We start from the raw sequence: 25,764 nt of genomic DNA on the forward strand, positions 1-25,764 counted from the left end.
CCTTGAGCCCAAGGCTAGGAGTCTGAGGCCAGAGCCCTGCTGGCTGGAAGACCTGGGCATGGCCTGGTGAGGGTCTTCATCTCTGAGCCTGAGATTATTTCAGATGGTTGGGAGTGATGTTAGCCCTTCACAGGTGCTGCAGGGGACCTGGGCGTTTGCTCTGGAGGAGGCCCTTGGTGTGGACCCAACGTGCCTGTGCCTGCATAAATCTGTCACACAGTGAAATGACTTGAGGCTGAATCAGCGGAGTGTGTAACCCTGCTGATGGCAGGAGGGCCTTATAAAGGTGGCTCCTAAGGACTCATCCCTAAGGCAGATCACATGAGCAATGAGGGATCACAAGATGCAAGTACATGTACAGGGAGATATGCTTGTTAAACTTAAAAGACCAAGACCGTGGTTAAAGGAGTAAGAAGTGAAATTCAGGCGACTATAGATCTTTGAGCTATTTTGTGCATCATGAAGCATTGCGTTTTTAATGCAAAACCTTCTACTGCTGTTTTGAAAAAGTTTTGCAGAAAACATAAAAGTGAGATGACCTCAGTGAGAATCAGTACCTGGAACCCAAGAGGCTACCAAGCACACACTTCGGCTTGCTGGCGCACCGAGATGGAACAGCCCAGGATGAATTGACGTCTGAGGACCGTGGGGCCGAGTTTGAGTGTCCCAGAGGAAGCCAGCCTGGGGCAAAGACCTGGGAAAGTGCCTGAGGTGAGCCTTTGGCAGTCATATATTCAAGGGCAGACTCCCCTGCCCAGGGCAGGAGAAAGGTCCCCATCAGTTCTGTCCTGGGTGAGCACAGGGCTTTTTATTGATTGATTTTAGAAAACGAGAGGAAGGGAGGGAGGGAAAGATTTATTGTTCCACTTATTTATGCATCCATTGGTTAATTTATGTATGTGCCCTGATCAGGAATTGACTTGCAACCTTGACGTATCTGGATGAGGCTCTGACCAACTGAGCTACTTGGTCTGTGCCAAGCACAGATTTTCTTCAACTGCTTCCACCGCTGCCCGCATCTCTTTCCCCAGAAATTCTCAATTAGAAGGTGCTCCCTCTGAAGTGCTCTTTACAGAGAGTTTACTTTAAACTGTGGATGGAATGTTGGCTTCTGAATATTTCTTAGAGACCACCCTGTCCAGTGGTGGTGTTTGTATTTTTTTCTCAGAATAACAAAATTTAGAAAAAATTGACGAGTGCTACTGTATATTTTGCATTCTTGTTAGGGTGATACGAGGGTGTTACACAATAATGTTAGTCTGGGAAACTTTCATCTAATCCAACCCTCTCATTATAGAAGAAAAAAATGCGTTCCACAGATGGGGAGCAGTTTACCCACAGGTTCCCAGCTCAGCCTGTGGGTGGCGGAGGTGAGACAGGGACCCAGGCCCTGTTGGTTTTGTTTTAGTGTCCTTTCCACTACTCTAAGCACAGCAAGTTGTTTACATATTCTAATTGCCTGAATATCCTCTTTCCCTGTCTATTTGGAAAGCACCAAAGATTAAGGGTCTCATTCTGTACTGCTGGCATCACTTGGGATGTTGATATTCAAGGATATGAAACTATCTAGCAGCTCGGTTTTAAGTTCTTGATATTTTCAAATGTCTCCAGTAACCAGCATTTGTTTGAAGAGAAAAGCTTAAAATAGGGCAGAGTATCTTCCTCTCCATCAGAAAAATGCCTACAGCTCCAAGTCATTTTTAGCCTTCTGACATTTCCCAGAGAACCAGGCAGACACTACACAGCAATTTAGAAATAATGAAGGACCTTACACATTTTATAGAACCGTGTTTCCCTAAATGTGTTACACTTATCAGTGGTGTGTGAGATGATTTAAAGTAGTATAAAGATCAGACCTTTTATTTTTATAGTAGAAATAAGTAGGTATTTATTTTAATGAATATAACAAATATCTAATAAAATATAATTAGTATAATAAACCCATAACATTTTATTGCTTGGAATGAAGCTAAGTAAAAAAGCAAGTTGCTTTAAAGAAAATATTAAATAATGACATAACTAGTACCCTAAACTTTTCAAAAATTGGAACAGTGATATTCAACATTATACACACACAACTACAGTTTGGGATACTCATCAAGGCCACATGTATAACTCGAGCAGTTGTGACAGTCATGCAACTGGAGAGCATGACAATGGGACCCGCAGTTAGTTTGCAGCTATAAATGACTTTTCATTCCTGGGAATGGGGAGGAACTTAATCTCAGCCCCTTCACGGGTAGGAAGCATGATCCAGTGCTTTTCCCAAGTGGATTCAGGATTCTCTTCTCAGTCTCATTGTGGCCCCATCCAGCTGCCTTTTTCCAAGGAGTTCCCTTTGGGGATGACTGCAGGTTGGAGGGAGGAGTGCAGGCTTCCTCTCAGCCTCCTGGGTTCCTCCGCCAGGGCTGTGTCTACACACCTGCCGCAGGTGGACCACGAAGTCCAGCCTGTGGTGTGGGTAGACCAGGCTGCCAACTGCACTTCCTGGGTGTGCAGTGGCCTCCCCTCTCACCTCATGAGTGCACACCTCCCCTCTCACCTCATGAGCGCGCACACACACACACACACACACACACACACACACTCATTGCCAGTGGGTATTCACACACAGACCTCTGATACAGGGTATTTGCTTTCCTGAAAGGACCCTTAGGACTTCATGGATATTCTCTAAGTCAATTCACTCTGCGGGACCGTGGGAGGGTCTGGGCTGTCTTTGCCCCTCCTGCCCAGCGGCACCTTTCTGCTCTCTTCTTTTCTCATGCTTTGTCAGTACCAGGTACACCTGTGGGGGCTGCATCTCAGTAAAGCTCCCTCTAGCCACACACTAGTATCCCCCAATGGGGTAGGGTGTGCGCACAGGGACTTAAGCTCATACTCTCCACACATTTTCTCTCCATCCCTTCCCTACTTGCTTTATTTTTTAATTTTTATTTATTTTTATTTATTTTTTACCTTCCCTACTTGCTTTAGATCTCTTCTTTCCTTTACCTTGGCTGCCTTGGTGACCTCATCCAGTCTCATGAGGATCAATGACATGTGGCCTTGATGAGTATCCCATGGTACCTGCCCGCAAGGAGCTTACATTCCACTTGGGGTTAGAAATTCAAATGGCAAGAGACTACTCAAGGAAACATATGTGTTTATAAAAGGAGAGAAGTTGAGATATTATAATAATGCTATAATGAACATTTTTTGTTGTTAATCCTCATCCCAGGATATTTTCCCATTGACTTTTTTTTTTTTTTAAGAGTGTGGAAGGGAGGGGGAGAGACTCAGAGAGAGACACATCGATTGGTTGCCTCCTGTGCGCATCCAGGGCTAGGGATCGAGCCAGCAATCAAGGTATGTGCCCTTGACAAGAATTGAACCTGGAGGTTTCAGTCCACAGACCAATGCTCTATCCATTGAGCCAAACCAGCTGGGGCTGAACATTTTTTGCTCAAGGTTATTTTGCTTCAGATTATTATAGATTCTTAAAAGTAAAATTTTCAGGAAAAAAGTGACCAATTTCCAGCTTTTGGATACATATTTTTTAGGGGTTTTAGGTGGAGATAATAATTCAGAGACGTTTAGGATGTTTGGGGGCATGTTCCTAATACAGTAGGTCCTCAGGTTACGTTGGAGATCTGTTACAGTGCGATGTAACGCGATTTTCGTTTTCGCCATTAAGTTGGAACCCACCTACATAAGCACCTATGTCACTCACATGGAACACATACACAGCAGTAATGAAGTGAAACAGTAAAAAAAATTAAAAAGATAACAATTCCTGACCTTTACTTGTGGTAAGTAAATAATAAAAAACATAAAGCACATATGTACATACAAGGGTAAATACTGTATTATCCTTACCTTTACTACTGTTGTTGGCTTGCACACTGGACGTTACAAAGTGGGGAAACACAGGCTTACATTAGGCTGCTGCGGGGAGGAGGTTTGAGAGGCAGAACCTGCAGAAAAGGTGCAAGATACTGGGTCAGGTGAGTCTGGAGAGGCAGAACCTGCAGAAGGTGCTGGAGATACTGGGGCAGATGAGTCTGGAGAGTAGAGGGTACGGGATCTGTTGCAGGCCTCTCTACCTTCTTAAAATAACGTTCAAAGCTAGTCTGGAAGGATACCTTCTTCTTGTCCTTCCAAATCTCCTTGTAACACCTCAGGCTATCCATGACCCCTCTACCAACCTTAGTGTACCTGTCAATGTTGGGGTCCTGAGCCTCAAACCTTGCCAAGGCATCCTCTATCATGGCAAAGGTCCCTGCTAATTCCTTGCTTGTAAATCTCCTGGGCTCTGGGGTTGGTGTGTCTTCCTCTTCAATTAACTGCTGTTTCAGCTTGAAGTCACCAGCAGCATTAGTCCCAAGTAGCAAAGTTAATCTCTCCTTGCTGGCTTTATGGCCTGATGCTGTCTTCTCCTCCTTGGCAATGTACATACGTGTAGGCATACGCTTCCAGAAACAAGCCTGTCTCATCCACATTAAACACTTGTATATCACAATAGCCCCCCTCCCTAATTATCTCAGCCAATGCACTAGGAAAATCACCAGCTGCTCTTGCATCACCACTAGCAGCTTCCCCTTGCACCTTAAGATTATGCAAATTAGCACGAGCCTTAAAACATATAAACCAACCTTTACTAGCCACAAACTCTTCACTTTCACTCCCGTCCCCCTTTTCTTTTTTCAAGGCCTCAGACAATCTTTCAGCCTTCTCCTGAATCAACATCAGGCTAACTGGGATACGCCGTTGATGCTGGTCATCCAGCCAAAGCACTAATAATCTTTCCATCTCAATAATGAGTGCCGGGGTTCTTTTCCCAGCCTTACAAAGGGTTCAGCATTCTGGAGAAAGGGGCTTCAGGTAGATGATTAAAGAGTCCAGAGACGAAAGATAATTTTGAAAGGCATTGGGGGTCAGAGGATCTTCAGCTAAGGGAGCTGAAAGACTCTCCTCCTTCACCCAGGACCCTGCTTTTATTAACACGATTTATCCTAAGGCAAGGTGGAGATAATACACTTCAAAGGGTAAGGTATCAAAGGGTAGGGTACAGAAGCATTGTCAGTTTGGGGAATAGCCTACAGCTGTTCAGGTGTTTGGCCAACAGGAGGCAATAAAATGCCCTGAGCTGTCTGGCAGTTAACAATCCTATTCAGGTTTGGGGGAAAGTGCCGTTTAGCCATTTCCAACAGGTAAACTATATATGTGGCTCACCCTTGTTGAGCCCCCCTAAGCTTCACCAACCTTTTGGTGAAACTCTTGCAATTTTTACATGCTGGAATTGGTTCCCGGCAAATGAGACCACTATGCTGCTTTGTAATCACAGTTGATTTCATAGGAGCAGATCCTTTCACATGTTCAAGTATACGATGATCATCGAGACAGTCCTACTAATTAGGCCAAGCAACCGGCCGATGTTCGTAGGTGTTTTGCCCTTTTCTGAGTGTCTTATTGTGTCTACTTTAACTTCCGTTGTGATGGCTTTCCTTCCTTTCATGGCACTGCCATCAGAAGAATCTGCCTTACGCTTAGGAGTCATAAAGAAGAGCAAAAAGTGTTCAAAATAACAACACAAACGAAAGAGAGCGAATGAAGCACAACCCAAAATGGCTTATAAATGGTGACTGAACAACAGAGTCTTCCTCATATAGCGCCACATGACGACGTGTTCATCCTATTCACCCACTCTGCTTGCCATCTAGTTCCTGGGTGAACTTCGTGAAAATGCTGTAGGTTGAAATAATGGAACTTTTTTTTTTTTTTAATAAATAAATGGGAGATGGCGACGTAACCACAAAACAGAGCATGTCGAGTCCGACTCAAGTCCGACGTAACCTGAGGAGTCTGTATTTTGAGCTATGAAGGAATCACTAAAAAGTAATATTGTGTATCAGTCACTGTCCAATCAGGTGACAGAAGCTATACAGTAATTTGAACACTATATAAAGAATTAACTGTCATGGTGTTACCCACTGACGTGTAAGAAAGGATTATAAAGAACACAGGACTAATGATAAAGGGACAGGCACTACCTTGATCTCTAGGGCTATGGAAGAGCTAACAAAGGAATGAATTGGAAAGGTCTTCCCAGAAATCTAGATTTAATTGGAGACGTCATGGCTGTGCCCGAAGGATGGTCATGTTTGCGAGGTGTTGCACCTGTAAGACTCCCGGGGAATCTACCCTCTAGAAGGCTGGGGGAGTTGTCCTTAGGGTTGTGCCTTACCAAGAACGCTCTGGGTGGCTACTTGTGAGATGGTGCCACTGGGACTCCTGGAGATGGGGGTGGGGAGCACGTGAGTGCCCCTGCAATGCTAGCTGCTGCCCCAGAGGAGCAAATGGAGGAGAGCACACCAGAACCAGGAGAAACCCTCCTCCTCTAGGTTCCCCACCCCCAACATCTTCTACCAACAAAGTTTAGCAGTCTGCCAGTTGACAAGGAGAATATGGTTCGACATCCCAGGTGACAAAGGGTGGATTTGGTACTGAGAGGCAACTACACTAACTCCTGCTCCCTTTTTGGCTGAGGGTCACTTCTGGGCATTATTTCACCAGCACTTTTGGCTCTGTCCTGTAAGGGCTAATTAGACTCCTGTGGCCAGAGAGAGCCCTCAATCCACTGGCCTGAGATAAGAAGCCCTGTGTTTGTAACAAATGGTAGGTGCCCCAGGGATAGGGGTGCAGCACCTGAAGCATCGGCAGCAGGTGCTCGTCACATTCAGTATATACTTGCTCATCTGCTATATAGTGTCTGTGTCCCCACACTGGAATGCAGGCTTTATGAGGCAGGAGTTTGGTCTGGTCCATACACTGCAGCCAGAACAATGTGGAGTGCACAGCATGGGCTCTGTTCATTTGTGGTGAGCTAATGAGTCGATTTCTCGTGGATCTCAAGGAAAGGATGTACACATCAATGGCCTTGGTGTACCTGGACCATTAGCTCACGGCTCCAGAGGTACCCAGGTGTACCGGTTAATAATGCGGATTTTGTAATCAAAGAAAACATAAAAAATGCTTTATTCAAAGTAATGTCCATCGCTAGCTACACATTTCCCCCATCTTTCAGGTGATTTGTGGATACCATCACAATAGAACTTTTCTTGTTTTGAGACAAACCATTCAGAGACCCAATTGCTTATAAACGATCGGAAATTGTTTGCTGAGTAACGTTTAATCTTTCTGCAAGTTGTTTATGAGTTTGACACGCATCTTCATCCAATAATGCTTGTAATTATTGGTCTTCAAACTTTATCGGTTGACCTGGATGTTCTTTGTCTTTCACATCGAAATCATCATTTTTAAAGTGTTTAAACCAGCGTTCACAAGTATCTTGAGATGGAGCATGTTCACCATAAGCTTTCCGAAGTATACGATAACTTTCAGCTTTCCGAAGTATACGATAACTTATTTCTTCAAAATAAAGTAATGAAATAAAACTTCCCGAAAATGCTCTTTTTTTGGCACGAAATTCGACATTTTTAAGTGTAAAAATACCTATGATGTTAACACTTCAGCAAATTTGACATGAAGTTTTGAAGTTTGCTGTCAATACAAAATAGGATACATATCAAATCGCATATATATCAACATATATGTAACTGCATCTATTGAAAAAAATCCGATTAACTGGTACACCCGGTAAAGGCTTCTTACAGTTCTATCTTCTTATAGTCCAGCAGATTGTATGGCAAAGAATGAGCTAAATAATTCCTTTGTGATCTCAATGATCAAATTGTCATTTTCTTTTGGCATTGCCCTCATATTTCTAATTCCCCTATGAATATCCCATACCAGGTTCCATTTTCTTAAACTTCTCTAAGCATAATGACTCAATCTGCAGCTAAAGTGTTCCATGGTAAAGTGACTTTACGTCACTCTCCCATTCAAAGTCTTGGTGGCTTTCCACTAACATTGGAACACAAGCCACAAGACTAAGAGGTTCTACTAGCTGGTATCACCCCATAATTTTAAAATCTTGTTTATTCCTGTGCCTGAAATATGCCAGGCTCCCTTAGATTTGACACACGTGGTAATTCTCTCCAACTATATTCCACCCAACCTTCTGTCTAGCTAAATCCTACTAATCCTTAAAGCCTCAGCGCAAATATGCTACGGTTCCAAAAGATCTTCCTCTTGCTACAAACTAAATCTTATGATTCTATGCTCCCATAGCATAGAACGTGTATTTAAAACTGCACTGGAAGCCTATGTCAGTTCTGTTGGTCACAGCGGCCCCACTCCACCCCCAGGCACTGCAGGCTGAAGATCAGCAAGGGATTAATTTATGGCCACATGGGGATCAGTATCTTCCTCTAGAAAGGGTGGGGAACCCTTTTTTCTGCCTTTTGGATATTTATATTATTTGAAGGCATACAAAATTACCAAGTTAAAAATTAGCCTGTTCTATTGGGTCAAACAATTAATTAACTCATCCCTAATGCCTCTGGGAGGGCCAAACCAATGATTTCTCAGGCCGTAGAAAGGCCTGTGGGCTGGAGGTCCCCCACCCCTGCTCTAGAAAATGGCAGTCCAGTTTGGGTAAGAAAGACATGCAGTAAAAATAAAAGAATTTTTAGAAATTCACTCAAGTGTTTGCGAATGAAATAGTGTGATGGCTGGGATTTGCTTCAAAATTATCTGAGTGAAATAGATGGGGATGTAGAGAAAACTGTCCATAACTGGTAATTATTGGAGCTGGGTGATAGGATTGAAAACTAGCCATTTTATATAAAGTGAGAAACAGATAATAAAGAAATAAATGTCTGATGACAAATTCTGAAATGACCAAATACTAGAAAATGAAGATTAACTTACATTGGGGTTCTGAAGGAGTGACATTTAAATAGACCAGAAGCAATGCAGAGGTAGGAATGTGAAACTCCATTCCACCCTACCTCCACAACCTCCACCCCCCATAGCTAAGGTTTCAAAGTAGAAGTTAGAAGACCATCTTTGTCTTTTATTCCTTTTATTATTACCCTACTTATTCCCCCTGATGTTTGTTCAAATTCTTTATAATTTAAAAATGCAACCCTTTGCTAGGATGTTTTGGTGTTGGTTGCTTGTATAAACATTTTTATTTTGTGGTAAATCCATTTAATCTTTATATTCAGTTATTATGTACCTAAATTTCCCAGGGGCTCATGCACCTGAAGTGTGAGAACTCTTATCTAATTTGCACAACATGCAAGTTCAAGATACAAAGCTACCTGAGAGAAGGTGTAGATGGATCATGAAATACACTAACATTTAAAGTGTTTATTGCTATTACTACATTTTTATCCATCAAAGGGGATAGGTCATGACCTGTAAGCAACAGGAAAGCTGTTTTCTATTATCTTTATCTATTGGGCCCTTTAGTTTACTTAGAATAACTAAATCTGGAATTAGAATACACTAATTTTCCTAAATATTTAGTTATCTAAAGCTGTGTTAACTAAAAAGCAAAAATAGTATAATGTGATGCCAGGTAAATTACATCTATAATGCTTGCATTGAAATTAACTTAAGGGATGAATTTTTATCCAACAGAACAAGCAACCATTGCTCTCTCTATATGTTTAAATTTCAATGATTTAACTTTATATTACCAAAAAGTATTATATAAACAATCAATATAAAAATGAGATAGTTTACATTACGGTTAATAATGCATATTTTTTTCAATAGATGGAGTTACACATATGTTGATATATATGTGATTTGATATGTATGCTATTGTACTGACAGCAAGCTTCAAAACTTCATATGTCAAATTTGCTGAAGGTGTTAACATCATAGACATTTTTACACTTAAAAATGTCGAATTTCGTGCCAAAAAAAGAGCATTTGTGGGAAGTTTCAATTCATTATTTTGAAGAAAAAGTTATATACTTCGGGAAGCTTATGGTGAACATGCTCCATCTCAAGATACTTGTGAACGCTGGTTTAATGCTTTAAAAGTTATGATTTCGATGTGAAAGACAAAGAATGTCCAGGTCAACCGAAAGTTTGAAGACCAACAATTACAAGCATTATTGGATGAAGATGCGTGTCAAACTCATAAACAACTTGCAGAAAGATTAAATGTTGCTCAGCAAACAATTTCTGATCATTTACAAGCAATGGGTAAGATTTTAAAGGAAGGAAAATGGATGCCACATCAACTGAACGAAAGACAAATGGAAGACCGAAAAGTCATCAGTAAAATGTTGCTTCAACGGCACGAAAGAAAGTCTTTTTTTTGCATCGAATTGTGACTGGCGATAAAAAGTGGATTTATTTTGAGAGTCCCAAATGCACAAAATCATGGGTTGATCCAGGTCAACCATCAACATTGACTGCAAGGCCATATCGATTTGGAAAGAAGACAATGCTCTGCGTTTGGTGGGATCAGGAAGGTGTGGTGTATTATGAGCTTCTAAAACCAGGTGAAACCGTTAATACTGATCACTACAGACAACAATCAATTTGAACCATGCTTTGATCATGAAATGACCAGAATGTTCCAGAAGACATGGAAAAGTAATTTTGCTTCATGATGACGCACCATCACACACTTCATGCACCGGGCCTCTACTATTGTAATAACCATGTGCTAATGTAAAAAACCATTAAAACCTGTAAAGAAGTTTTGTGAGTTTATTTGAGCCAAATTGTCGACATATGCCAGGAAGCAGAACCTCAACGAATTGAGATAATGCTCCAGAGAATGGCGGGTTACATCTGTATTCATACATTGCAATCAAAGGAAAGGGATGTAGGTAGGTTACATGAAATCCATTGGTGATAGACTAGAGAGGGAGGAGAAAGCAAATCAGGGAAACCTTTGGGATTGGATAAAAAGTAAAATGATAGACACATACTTAGGTGGGTACAGGAATAATTAACATGATAATGAAGGAATTTGTGGTATCTGTCCTGGTGCCCAGCACATTAGGTTGTGCCCCAAGGGGTCCAGAAAAAGGGAAGTTACAAGTTACCCAGACATTTCAAGGGTATGTTACTATAGATGCAAAAAGACAGGTAGGCTCAGTTAAGGTAAAGGTTGACCTTGTCAGTGAAGATACTGGAATGGATGTAACTACCATAATTATACCCACCATAATTGCTTCTAATAGAAGTTTAATTTCAGACCATTCTTTGTGGTTACTTTAGGTCTCTGAGTTTGCAAGACTGCCATGCAGGCCTCCCCATGAGCTTGTCAGGTTAGCCCCTTTGATCCACACATGTATGGTGCTAGGTGGGTATTGGAAATACCAAGAGGAAGACTTTATAAAGTATATGATTGTCTAAGCACCAATACAAAATAATATTAAGTGTAAACTATAATCAAAAAATAAAATTAAAAAAATCACATAGCATGTCAGAGATGATACAGAGCAGCACAAATGGAGGGGAAGACAGGTTGCAGTATTACAGAGAGTCAAGCTGGACCTGTTGAAGAATCTGACAGCTGAGCAAAAGCTAGGAGAATACCTGGGGGAGTCATATCCCAGACACAGGAACTCACCCGGCTGATGCCGCAGAGGAATGGCAAGGAGACCGTGGGGATGGAGAGGAATAAGGGAGAGTGGATAGGTCAGAGGGATGGGGGTCAGACTTCGGAGGGACTGGCAGACAAGTGCAAGGACCTCAGCCTCTGCTCGCAGTGCGTTGAGAGGCATTGCAGAACTTTGCACAGAAGAGGGCCATGAGCTCTGACATCGTAAAGGATCGTGCCAGGTGCTGTGCGAGGAGACTATAATAGAGTGAGGGTGGAGCAGGAGCGCCGTTAGGAAGCGCTCACAATCACCTTAGGAAGGCGGTGGCAGTGTCTTGCACCAAATGACAGCAGAGGAGGTGAGTACAGAGACTTTCAGAGCGGCTCACACATTCCCTTTCCACAGCACAAGCGTCTGATACTGGTCTGGACAACCAACACGAGATTTGAGATTGCTCATTTTTTGAGGGTAGCATCTGTTCTGGCCCAAGCACTCTGGGCACATTTATTACAGATGGACGATGCCTGTGACTGCTACTGACAAGGGAAGGCAGACCCTACGCAGCCAGCCTTCCTCTGGGGATTCCGCTCATTTCCATTCACCAAAATGCGTTTAACTCCTCAGTTGTGAATGCTCAGGAAGCCTTTCCCATTAATTACCTAGGGCAGTGGTCGGCAAACTCATTAGTCAACAGAGCCAAATATCAACAGTACAACGATTGAAATTTCTTTTGGGAGCAAAATTTTTTAAACTTAAACTTCTTCTAACGCCACTTCTTCAAAATAGACTCGCCAAGGCCATGGTATTTTGTGGAAGAGCCACACTCAAGGGGCCAAAGAGCTGCATGTGGCTCGTGAGCCGCAGTTTGCCGACCACGGACCTAGGGCATCATTAACATATTCAGTCTGTGCTTTGGTTTCAGCATAAGAGAAATGTTTTCTTGTCAGATGTTTTATTTACTAGCACTGTTTTGAGAAATAACTTATTTTACTTTAGAATGAAAAACTGTACATTGATCAATTTTATCTAAAACCATATCATCTTAGACTATAATGTAGAGGCCAAATATTTATCTTACCTGATTTTTTTGTGCAGCTGGATTTTTTAATGGGATTCAGAGATCAGAACCCAAGCCAGGATCTGGACTATGGCATCTGACTAGAGGTTCAGGTGACTCAGGTGCAGACAAGTACAGATTCTAAATTAAGTTGGTGATAAATGTAGAGAACAGCATAGAATTTATCCCTGAGCCTGCAGTTGGGCCCTTTAAAGTGATTGAAAGTATGAACCAATCTCAGGAACCGACATGAAGTTCAGAGCGTTGTCAATGCTAGACAGAGCCATGGGATTTGGAATTAGATATCATCAGTCAAGTGTGAGCAGAGGTTAATGCAAATCCTGCCTCCAGCTGGGCAGGTTACCAGAGAGGTGGGAGATCGAGGAAGAGGCCGCTAGAAGAAAAGACCCTGTTTTCCGTGAGAGCCCGCTGCACTCGGTGCACAGAGAGTGCACCTCTCTGTCCACATGGCAGCACTAAGGAGAGAGGTTTTGCCCTTCACCTTTATTTTGATACAGACCATGTGGGGAAACAGGGACAGGGCGCTCTCAGGGCCTGGCTGAAGGGCTGAGTCGTCAGGGCAGTGTTCTGGGGAGGCAGTTGGTGAAAGCCTTCATTTTATTTTCTTTTTTTAAAAAATACATTTTTATTGATTTCAGAAAGGAAGGGAGAGGGAGGGAGAGAGAGATAGAAACATCAATGATGAGAGAGAATCATTGATTGGCTGTCCCCTGCATGCCCCTTCCCACTGGGGATTGAACCCAAACCGCACGCAACCCAGGCATGTGCCCTGACTGGGAATCAAACCATGACCTCCTGATTCATAGGTTGATGCTCAACCACTGAGCCATTCTGGGTGGATGAGCCTTAATTTTCTCATCTGCAGTACAGGAATGGCAACAGCACCAAATCACAAGTCTTTTAGAAGGATTCCATGAGATGCTCCATGTAAGGTACCTAATACACATATTAAGACATGCTAGACATAGTCATTATTTTTATTATTAATGAATGAACGTAATTATGATTTGATGTGGCAAGTTCCCCAAAGTTATGTCTTTCATTTTAAATTTAACTTTCAGCTCAGAAGCCATGGGATTCCTGGGCTAGTTGAAGAGTGTGGAACACCCTGGCCTCTGTAACGGGCACGCGGGGTGAAGGTCCTGCAGAGTCCTTGCTTCAAGGAGATAAAGGACAGCTAAGAAAACATGTCAAACTGATCCAGCTTCTAAGGAATCAGGAATCACATTCTGGGAAAACATAATTCTTAAGTATACATGTTAAGTCCCGGTACTGCCAAAGATTAGTTGTGGATAACAGAAAATATTAAAATAATGGAAGTAGAAAAGGGTTGTTTCTCTCTAACTAAAGGAACCTGGCCAGTTGGTGCCTCTGTGATCATCAGCTATACAGTCTTCCTTGTTGTTGCTCTTCTGTGTCTCCCTTAGGATTCTGCCCACCCTCCCACCCCCGTGGCTCAGGGTGGCAGGTTAGGCTCAGCCACATCTATATTCCAGCCAGGAAAGGACTAACAAGAGCAGGGCTTCTTCCATTAAGGAATCGCCTCAGGGTCCCACAGGATACTTCCACTGAGATTCCATCGTGTAGAGCTTGCTGCGTGGCCACACCTAGCACCAGTGGTGGCTGGAAATTTAGTTTTTATTCCAGGTGGCCCTGTGCTCAGCGAAACATAGGGGATTCTTTTACTAGTAAGAAGGGAGAATGGATACTGGGGGCAATGAATAGTGTGTCACAGGTCCCTGCCCTTGGTTCGCAGCAGATCTGGCCAGCCACACGGCACTGCTATACTGAAGGGTGTTTCTGCCTAGATTAGAAACTTGGAATTTAGAGATGCCAAGTCCCTTCCCCAAGATGCCACAGTGAGTGGTGGAGACAGGATGTGAGCCCAGGTCAGTCCGACTGGCAGAGAGCTTCTTTGTCCACCAGGAAGCTGCTGCCAGGAGCAGATGGCAAGGCTCTGGTCACGGCTGTGAGGCCACCCAAACTGGCACGTGTGTGCACCAGGCAAATTTTCTCTGAAAATGAAGAATGATGGCTCGTTGGCCTGTACATCCTCTGCTCATCTAGTGTCAGGTCAGGTGCATGTGGGCCAAATGGGCCAGACTCTGGGGCTAGAACTTTTGTCCCAGAAGCTTCTCCTGGAATACTGAGAGTCAAAACAAGACAAAGAGCTTTTCTGAGTGGTTATTAAAGGAGCATTTTGGCTTTTTTACAACAAAATATGTATTTATTGATTTTAGAGAGAAAGGAAGGGAGAAGTATGGAGAGAGAGAAACATCGATGAGAGAGAACCATTGATCTGCTGCCTCCTGCAGGCCCCCTGCTGGGGATCAAGCCCACAACCCAGGCATGTACCCTGACTAGGAATCAAATTGTGACCTCCTGTTTCATTAGTCGAGCTCAACCACTGAGCCACACCAGAGGGCATAATATTTTTATTTTTTTAATCTTCATCCAAGGAGTAAGAATCTTTTTTCCATTGATATTATTATTATTATTATTATTATTATTATTATTATTAGAGAGAGTGGAAGGGAGGGGGAAAGAGGAGAAAGAGAGACACAATGATGTGAGAGACACATTGACCAGTTGACGGGGAATCAAACCTGGTGCACAGGCCAACACTATAACCACACTGGCCAGGGTTGGCTTTCACCTTGAAAGTGGCACAGTGATTCATCTTTCAGAATGCAATGCTCATATTCTTTCTCTCCTCTTGTTCCTCCCTCTCTTCCTTTCCTTCTCCCCTGTCGCTGTTGTCGTCGTCTCCTCCTCCTCCTCCTCCTCCTCCTCCTTCCTTCCTTCCTTCCTCTTTCTTTCTTTCTTTCTTCCTTCCTTCTTTCTTTCTTTCTTTCTTTCTTTCTTTCTTTCTTTCTTTCTTTCTTTCTTTCTTTCTTTCTTTCTTTCTTTCTTTCTTTCTTTCTTTCTTCCTTCCTTCCTTCCTTCCTTCCTTCCTTCCTTCCTTCCTTCCTTCCTTCCTTCCTTCCTTCCTCTCTCTCTCTCTCTCTCTCTCTCTCTCTCTCTCTCTCTCTCTCTCTCTCTCTCTCTTGGCTTTTGTTCATGGATAACTTAGAAATTTGTCACAATACTACAGCCCTTTTATTTTCACTGGGAAATGATGAAGAAAGGTCTTAATCAATTTTAATGACCTCCACACTATTTAAAACCCAAGGAATGCTCCATTAAAATCAAACAAAGAAAGCAGAAGCAGAGGCTCCACAACACACTGGTGGTGTAATAGTGGATAAAAGATCAGGCTCACAGCTAGAAATAAATGCTATGGTTGGTCTTGACAGAAGCAGTACCCAGGCCCTTTGCAGGGCTCTGCAGCAAAGAGGCCGAAGGCACTGGGAGGCTTCCCTTAGGGATCTGGGAAGCATTTGTTTCCTTGACAATTTCTTTTATCCAGCACTTCCCACTCAGTTCAGATGTTAGACATGTTGTCAGGCTGCAGGGTACTGAAGGAATCACACCAAAATTAAGGGGAAGTGTGCTCTCTCAGAAGAAACATGGGCTGTGGAATCAGATTCATCTGCATCGTTCAATGGCTGCTTCTATTATTTTCTAGACGTGGGACCTTAGATTGGTCTTTGAACTCAGTTTCTTCAATTATATAATAGGAGGAATTAGAACTGATTTAAAGAGGAGATTTTAGAAGACATATCTCTATCGCTGTATATCTCTATATATCCTAAAATATTTACAAGTGGCTTAGATATAAGGTGTCACAATGGTGTGTCACATAGAACAGAGGTCAACATACACATCGACCCTTCAGTTGGAGACCCTCATTAGTTCCAGAAGGCATTTATATCAGCTGTCTATTGTCGTGTAACGAATCATCCCAGAATGTAAAACCTTAAAACACAAGATTCTACAACCTGGGTAGGGCTCAGTAGGGACAGCTGGTGGGGATGGGGATCCAGGTGGTGGGGACTGGAGTCACTTTTGTGGCTTCATGTAGCAGGAGCTTGGCTGGGCAGAAACAAAATGGCTTGACTTGCTGGTATCTGGCACCTCTGGTGCGATCATTAAAAACTTGGGCACTGGCCAGGTGGCTTTCACTCTTTTTTTTTTTTTTTAATTTCTTTATTGATTAAGGTGTCACATATTTGTCCTCATCCCCCCATTCCCATCCCACCCCTCTCCCCACACATGCCCCAATCCACTGTTGAACTTAACCGTTGGATAGGCTTATATGCATGCATACAGGTCCTTTGGTTGAACTCTCCCCCTCCCCCCACCCTCCCCCTACCCTCCCCTATCCTCCCTCTGAGGCCCGATAGTCCGATCGATGCCTCCTTGCTTCTGGTTCTGTTCTTGTTCCTCAGTCTATGTTGTTCATCATTTCCCCTAGATGAGCGAGATCATATGTCACTAGATATATACTAATAAGAACTGAATGTGAGACGAGCAATAATAGTTATGTTGACAGGCAAATGAATCAATCTGTAGCGAGCTTCCCCCTGGACCAACAGTTCTTTTGAGACCCAATTTCAATGTCCAGTAGTTCCTTATGTGTACATGTCAGCACTGACCCCTCAGCTCTGGATGGTGGACAAATGGTGGTAATGGAGGTCCGACTCCCTCTGGTTTGGTCTTGGCCGAACCCAGGGGCACGGCGTCACCCAACTAAGGGGCACGTGGCCTCACCCATACCCAAGGGGCGCATGGTCTCACCCGGGCCTGGGACCCAGCCTCACCCGGATGGATCCAGGGGTGCACGGCCTCACCCGGACCCAGGATCTGGCTTCACCCGTACCCAGGGACGCTTGGCCTCTCCCAGACCCAGGGGCACGTGGCCTCACCTGGGCTTAGTTGCACAAGGCCTCACCTGGATCCAGGGACACATGGTCTCTCCCGGACCCATGGACGCTTGGCCTCTCCCAGACCCAGGGCCACTTGGGCTCACCCGGGCCTAGGTGTACGAGGCCTCACCCGGATCCAGGGACACATGGTCGCACCCGGATCCAGGGACGCTTGGCCTCTCCCAGACCCAGGGCCACTTGGGCTCACCCGGGCCTAGGTGCACGAGGCCTCACCCGGATCCAGGGACACATGGTCTCACCCGGACCCAGGGACGCTTGGCCTCTCCCAGACCCAGGGGCACGAGGCCTCACCCGGGCCTAGGTGCACGAGGCCTCACCCGGATCCAGGGACACATGGTCTCACCCGGACCCAGGGACGCTTGGCCTCTCCCAGACCCAGGGCCACTTGGGCTCACCCGGGCCTAGGTGCACGAGGCCTCACCCGGATTCAGGGACACATGGTCTCACCCGGACCCAGGGACGCTTGGTCTCTCCCAGACCCAGGGCCACTTGGGCTCACCCGGGCCTAGGTGCACGAGGCCTCACCCGGATCCTGGGACACATGGTCTCACCCGGACCCAGGGACGCTTGGCCTCTCCCAGACCCAGGGCCACTTGGGCTCACCCGGGCCTAGGTGCACGAGGCCTCACCCGGATCCAGGGACACATGGTCTCACCCGGACCCAGGGATGCTTGGCCTCTCCCAGACCCAGGGCCACTTGGGCTCACCCGGGCCTAGGTGCACGAGGCCTCACCCGGATCCTGGGACACATGGTCTCACCCGGACCCAGGGACGCTTGGCCTCTCCCAGACCCAGGGCCACTTGGGCTCACCCGGGCCTAGGTGCACGAGGCCTCATCCGGATCCAGGGACGCATGGTCTCACCCGGACCCAGGGACGCTTGGCCTCTCCCAGACCCAGGGGCACGTGGCCTCACCCGGGCCTAGGTGCACGAGGCCTCACCCGGATCCAGGGACACATGGTCTCACCCGGACCCAGGGACGCTTGGCCTCTTCCAGACCCAGGGCCACTTGGGCTCACCCGTGCCTAGGTGCACGAGGTCTCACCCGGATCCAGGGACACATGGTCTCACCCGGACCCAGGGACGCTTGGCCTCTCCCAGACCCAGGGGCACGTGGCCTCACCCGGGCCTAGGTGCACGAGGCCTCATCCGGCTCCAGGGACACATGGTCGCACCCGGACCCAGGGACGCTTGGCCTCTCCCAGACCCAGGGCCACTTGGGCTCACCCGGGCCTAGGTGCATGCGGCCTCACCCGGATCCAGGGACACATGGTCTCACCCGGACCCAGGGACGCTTGGCCTCTCAGACCCAAGGGCACGTGACCTCACCCAGGCCTAGGTGCACGAGGTCTCACCCGGATCCAGGGACACATGGTCTCGCCTGGACCCAGGGGTGTGTGGGCTCTCCCAGACCCAGGGGCGCTTGGCCTTGCCCGGGCACGGGATCCAGCGTCATCCGGGTCCAGGGGCACATGGCCTCACCCGGACCCGGAGTCCGGCCTCACCTGGACCCAGGGGCATGTGGCCTCACCTAGACCCAGGGACGTGAGGCCTCACTTATACCCAGAGGTGTGTGACCACACCCGAGCCCAGAGGCGCGCAACCCCGCCCGCACCCGGGTCTCAGCGGAGCCCCGTCTTCCCGATCCCAATTCCTGCCGGTCAATCCCCCCTCAGCAATTCCCCTGGCCATCCTTCCAGAGCTCCAGTATGGCTGCTGCAGAACTCGTCGGGTGGCGGCTCGGCGAAGCTCCGGTGCGCCCGGTGCAGGGTGGTGGGCCGGTCTGGCGTCGCTGCGTCGGCCCTTGGGTCTGCATCGGTGGCTGGTCGCCGAGCATGCGCACCTGGCCGCTTCCGGGGCGTTGAGATTCTTGACGGACTCGGAGGTCAGCAAGCGCGGAGTCTCCCACCCCATGTCTCATAGGGGCTCGTCTGTCCGTGCTTGGCTGCCAGTGGAGCCGTCCCCTCAGCCGGAGACCGCCGGGGGAACTGCGCCGAGCACGTTCTAGGCCGCTGTTGTATCGCCTGAGCCATAGTTCTTTTGTGTTGCCTGAGCCGTAGTTCTTAAAGTGTGGTCTTTGGGTCACCGGCATCAGCATCATCCCACATACCCCTCTTTTATTCTAGTTGTAGAGCATCTACTCAGCCAGCCCTATGGTGGTCTTGGATGGTGTCTGCTCTGCTCTCTTGTCGAAGTCTCAAAGTTGTTGTGGTAGGCAACAATCAGGCTTCCGCCCTATGCCTCCATCTTGGTCCTCCTTTGTATAGTTAAGTCTTGATTGTTGTTGGTGTCACTGGGGGGGCTCTCTTTGTCTATAAAGGAAGAGTTGCTGTGCAGGAGACACGTTTATGGGCCGGGTCTTGGTGCAGCAAAGCTTTGGCGCTCACTGAATATTCCTGTTGAATGTGTCCCTTATGCACGTGGTTGAAATCTGGTGTCATCTCCCACAGACCACTAGATGCCCTCGTTTCTGGGTCTCCAATGGGGTGTAGATCAGCTACTGCCTTAGACACTCAGCAAGGATTACAGCAAAAACTGTAGTTTCTTCCTCCTGTCTGAGTGGCCCTGGAGCAGTCCGACTAGAACAGCAGTTCATCTGGTCCGCTGCCAGAGGGCAGGCCACCCACATGCATAAGCCGTTGCTTGGGGCGCAGGTGTGCCTGCAAGACTTGCGGGGCAGGTCTTCAAAACGTGCGGGGCGGGTCCCAGGGTGGGGCGGGGTCTCAGGGCGCCAACAGGCCATGGTGCGGCGAGCCGCGATGGCTGTGAGTCTGGTCCTTCTGCCTTCCACGTATCTAAGTCCCCTCGTTCCGCACTCCAGCGCAGCAAACACTGATTGCTGGGCGCACCTCCGCAAGAGTCCCGCCTCTCCCCGCAGGCATCTGGGTCTCCCGCGGTTCGCCAGAAGATGGATTTCAGGGTGATGGAGAGCTAATCTCCCCTAGGTTTGGAACAAAAGCCCCTTTCCCCCGCCACCAGCCAGACCCACGCGCCTCCACACCTCATCCCCTCCGATTTCGCTGGGTGCGAGGCAACAGAACAGCCTTTAACCTCCGCCGCCATCTTTTTCAAACTTCCCATTTTGTACTTCTTAATCCCTTCATTTCAGTCAACTCTACTGAAGTCTAGCGCCGCCGGGAGGTGCACGGAAAGGGCGCCCGGGCCTCCGTCCGGTGCGCGGTGCGCGCGTCCCGCAGAACCAGGCGCGCGAGGGCCGCGCGGCGGGGACGGGCGCTGGGCGGCCGCCGAGCTCCAGGCACCGCCATCGCCGCGTTCCGGGCGTCGCCGCCGCGGCGTCCCCCCAATTTGTCCTTCTTAATCCCTTGAATTCAGTCAACTCTACTGAAGTCTAGCGCCGCCGGGAGGTGCACGGAGAGGGCCCCCGGGCCTCCGTCCGGTGTGCGGGGCGCGCGGCCCGCGGCACCAGGCGCGCGGGGGCTGCGCGGTGGGGACGGGTGCTGGGAGGCCGCCGGGCTCCGGGCGCCGCCGCTGCGGCGGCGTCCCCAGCGTCCCGGGCCGGGCGGCCTGCGGGGGCGGTGGAGTTGCGAAAGTGAGTGAGTTTCCCAGGGTTTCGCCCGGAATGGGGTTCAGTGCAATCGGAGCCGGCGCTCAGCGCACTCCGGAGCCTTTATCTCCTTCCTGCCAGTGAACTCCGGCCAGGTCATCAGCCGCCCCTTCCTCTCCGGTTCCATCCTCCCCGCAGGCGCGTGTGCTCGTGTCTCCGCCCGTTTCTCCATACCTCAGGCTTTTACGGCTTCCCCGACTGTCCCCGTGGCCTTCTCCTTCCCCCCAGCTGTGGGCATTTCAGTCCACCAACTTTCCTGTGGTTCTGGACGATGTCCGTTCTGACCTCTAGTTGTATTTTTGAAATTGTTGTGCCCGGCTGCAGGTTAGGTGTTTAACCTATGGCGCCATCTTGGTTCCTCTGCCTGGCTTTCACTCTTGATGTGGTCTCTCCAGCACCATAGCCCATCTTTCAGGGCAGCAAAAGAAGAACCTTCCAGACTCTTTAAGGCCTAGATCTGCAACTGGCACATGGTCACTCCTGCCACATTCTGCTGTGTCAGAGAGTCCCTGTCAGCCCAGATTCAAAGGAAAGGGACTCCATGTCTCGATGGGAGAAGCAAGAATCTGTGGTCATCATTAACCCATGACAATCATGACATAAACTTAATTACCCTTTTCCCAGTTCTATCTTGACCACCAGCAGTGAATGTTGGCAAATCCTACATGAGAGAGATGTCATTGCTGCCACCTGCCAGAACAGAAACAGGTGTTATTAACAGGCTGGGATTATGCCCAGGGCTCTGGGAGTGAGGCAGCTGAGCAGATTCTCTCCTGAGCCCTTTCTCCAAAAGTGCACCTTTTCAAAAATGTTTACTGTATTATGTTAACACTAGAGGCCTGGTGCACAAATTCATGCACATTGAAAAGAAATTAAGTAGAAGGTGGCTGGTGGGGCAGGACTGGGCGAGATGGGCCGGACATGCCCTGGAACCAACCTCCTACAGTCCCTCCCCAGCCAGCCAGCCGAACCTGGGGTGGCACTGGGGCTCGAAGGGCATCTGCAGAGTGAGTAGGGTCCTTCTGGCAGGTGGGGTCCTTCAGCCTGGCCTGTGGGGATCGGGTCAAAACCAGCTCTCTGACATCTCTCGAGGGGTCCAGATTGTGAGAGGGTGAGACACCCTGGAATCGGGCTGCACCACCTGAGGACTGCAGCTGCCAAGTCACCTCTGCTCAGCAGCTCCTGCATTGAGCATCTGCCCCCGTGGTGGTCAGTGCATGTCATAGCTACCAGTTGGATGGTCGCTTAGGCTTCTACACTAATAAAAGAGAAATATGCTAATTGACTGTACCTCTGCTATGCCCACAGCCAATCAGGAGTGATATGCAAATAAACCCAACAAAGATGGCAGGTAAATTTGCATATGCAGGTGGGGCAGGCAGTGTCTGATGTCGCCCAGGGGTCCAGGCCGTGATTGTGGACCTGGGTAGGCGGGGGTGGCCAGGGTCTCTGGGATCACTGTCTGCCCCCGGGCCACCTGCAGACACCAGTGGAGCAGGCCTGGGTTGAACATTTTAATGAAAATGGGATGCCTGTGCCCTGCCCCACTGAGCCCCATCCCTGGCGAGGAGAGGGAAGTGGGCAGTTAGGAGGCACCGGGGTTCAGAAGGGGCTGGGAGCAACTTGCAGGTGTGCTACCAGGAAGAGGTGCTGAACCATGAGGATGCAGAGGGCTGGCTGATGGAGGCGTGCAAAGGTGCAGATGAGGCGGCTCTCACTGGTGCTGAGCTGGAAAAGTGCATCAACAGCCTGATGGACGAAATCGCCTTTCTGAAGAAGGTGCATGAAGAGATCACCGAGCTGCAGGTGCAGATCCAGTATGCTCAGATCTCCATGGAGATGGATGTGTTCTCGAAGTCCAACCTCTCCACCACGTTCAAGGACATCCATGCCCAGTACGAGAAGCTGGCTGCCAAGAACATGCAGAATGCTGAAGAATGGTACAAGAGCCGCTTCACCATGCTGACTGAGAGAGCTGTCAAGAACACCTATGCGGTGCGCACCGCCAAGGACGAGGTGTCCGAGAGCCGCCGCCTGCTCAAGGCCAAGACCCTGGAGATGGAAGCAAGCTGGGGCATGAACGAAGTGCTGGGAAAGCAGCTGCAAGAGCTGGAGGATAAGCAGAATGCCGACGTTAGTGCTACTCAGGACACAATCAACAAATTAGAAAATGAGTTGAGAACTACAAAGAGTGAAATGGCAGGATATTTAAAAGAATACCAGGACCTCCTCAATGTGAAGATGGCTTTGGACATTGACATTGCAGCTTATAGGAAACTCTTGGAAGGTGAGGAGACCCAGCTCAGTTTCACCAGCGTGGGAAGCATAGCCAGCGGCTACTCCCAGAGTTCCCAGGTCTTTGGTCGATCTGCCTATGGTGGTTTACAGACCAGCTCCTACTTGATGTCCACTCGCTCCTTCCCTTCTTATTACACCAGCCACGTCCAGGAGGAGCAGATCGAGGTGGAGGAGACCATTGAGGCTGCAAAAGCCGAGGAAGCTAAGGATGAACCCCCCCTCTGAAGGAGAAGCTGAAGAGGAGGAGAAGGAGAAGGAAGTGGCTGAGGAAGAGGAAGGAGAGGAAGAGGAAGAAGGTGCCAAGGAAGAATTTGAAAACACAAAGGAGGAAGAAAGAGGTGAAGGTGAAGGAGAAGATGCCCAAGAAGCTGAGGATGAGAAGAAAGATGAAGGTGCTGGGGAGGAGCAAGCAACCAAGAAGAAAGATTGAGCGCCCCCTTTCCTTAATTATTTCAGGAATAATCCTCCTGAAACCAGGTCAACCCCATCACCAACCAAGCAGTTGAGTTCCCGATACTATATGAATTAAGAAGTCAATATATATAACATTCTGAGGTGACTCAGGTTGGACATTAAATGTTGTGCTATGACTTTTCTTCTTATGCAGAGTATCTGTTTGCTTGCAGAGTGGCTTCCTGGCTTGCTGCCAGCCTGTGCATGGTCCACGCTTATGAGTTCAGGATCTATGACAATGTGAATAATTCAGATGTTTACAATAAAACCACATGAATACCTGAATTCACTAATGTTAATGTTAAACTTCATGGAAAAAATAGTCCTTTGAATCTTTGGTGGTTAGAAATTAAAGACCTCAAATCATGTGCAATAAACAGTAAATAAAGTTACACTGAAAGACAAAAAAAAAAAAATACATTAGAGGCCAGGAAACATTCAAAGAACTGGGGAACCATTCCCAAATCAGGAAGGGAAGTCACAGGGTGTATATTATTGCTACGAATACAGTATTTCCTACTACTTACAACATATACAATGTAATGTATTAGATGCCTTCCTATCGCATGAAATAAGTATTCCCATAGAGTAATACTGGTAGATATGTTATAGTTATGGCAGTATGTCATATCATATCTATATTAATAAAAGGGTAATATGCTAATTAGACCATGAGACCTTCCAGTCGTCCTTCCAGACAAAGCCATGGTGGCGGGGCCAAGGCAGAGGCGGTTAGGGGTGATCAGGCCAGGAGGGAAGGGAAGTTGGGGGTGATCAGGCTGGCGGGGGGGCAGTTGGGGGCAAGCAGGCCGGCAGAGGGGACCAGTTGGGGGTGAGCAGGCTGGCAGGGGGGTGCAGTTGGGGGCAAGCATGCCAGCAGGCAGAGTGGTTAGGGGTGATCAAGCAGGCAGGCAGGTGAGCAGTTAGGAGCCAGCAGTCCTGGATTGCGAGGGGGTTGTCCAACTGCCGGTTTAAGCCCGATCCCACAGGGGTCCCAGATTGGAGAGGACGCAGGCCGGGCTGAGGGACACCCCCACCCCCGTGCATGAATTTTGTGCACTGGGCCACTAGTTTATATATATAGACTAGAGGCCCATCCATGTACTGGTGAGGTCCCTCAGCCTGGCCTGCTGGGTTCGGGCCAAAACTGGCAGTCTGACATCCCTGGAGGGGTCCTGGAGTATGAGAGGGCACTCTGCAAAGTTGCGGTTGCTCAGCAGCTCCTTCCTTGAGCATCTGCCCCTGGTGGTCACTGCACATCATAGCTACTGGCTGGTTGACTGGTTGGCTGGTCGCTTAGGCTTTTATATATATAGATAATGGTTGTTAAGGCTGTGGTGAAAAGAAGTTAGAGGAAGTGGTTTAAAGACAGCACCATGAGACATGAAAACGTATATAGGCCTTTAGGTACTCTGCTCCCTTCCTAACAACAATGCAGACCTCTCTCCCCATCCCCACACAAACACGGGGTCTCCCTTGACTTTAGAACCCATGTGTCTCTCACAGTCCAGAGCATCTTGGGAGCAGCTATTCCAGATGCTGCTGTTGTGTGTGTGTGTTTGCATGCCTGTGAGTGTGTATTAGTGTATGTACAAGTGTGAAAAAATGAGTGTGGGGACTGTGTGGATATGCGGTGGGTATGAGAGGTTGTGCGAATGCATGTGTGTGTGTGTGTGTGTGTGTGTGTGTGTGTGTGTGGACAGAACATAGCAGCGGGAGCAAACTCAAAACTGGCAAAGGAGAGAGAGCACATGGAATCCTGATTCAAAGTGATGTGATTAGAATCTTCCAGCTACTTGAAAACTGACTGGCTCCAAAGCCTGCAGCTCTTCCTGCCCATTACTGATGGTGACATGTCAGAGGCCTTCCAAGCGATTGAAGTCATGGAATGATCCCTGCCAGCCCAGCACTGGCCAATGTGAGGAGATGGGCCAGAGTGGGGGGAAGGAAGACCCTGGAGGTGCAGGGACTGGAATGTCAAGAGAATGAGTGGGAGGGCTCTGTGGCTGAAAGCAGTTACCAGCTTCTGGAGCTCAGCCTGCCCCCCCCCCCCCCCGCCCTTAGTGCCCTTCACCTGGG

At 47.9% G+C, this 25,764-nt stretch overlaps 1 protein-coding gene across 1 annotated transcript; it reads left to right on the plus strand.

Annotated features, from left to right (window-relative positions):
* The first annotated feature begins 11,498 nt into the window (after positions 1-11,498).
* Positions 11,499-23,662, plus strand: LOC103292911 (neurofilament light polypeptide-like). The gene is given in 3 exon segments (XM_054729334.1): positions 11,499-11,629; positions 22,503-23,445; positions 23,447-23,662. Coding segments are annotated over 3 exon segments (1,290 nt in total).
* Positions 23,663-25,764: the final 2,102 nt, after the last annotated feature.

The sequence above is a fragment of the Eptesicus fuscus genome, chromosome 17 (genome assembly GCF_027574615.1).
Source record: "Eptesicus fuscus isolate TK198812 chromosome 17, DD_ASM_mEF_20220401, whole genome shotgun sequence".
NCBI classification, from domain to species: domain Eukaryota; kingdom Metazoa; phylum Chordata; class Mammalia; order Chiroptera; family Vespertilionidae; genus Eptesicus; species Eptesicus fuscus.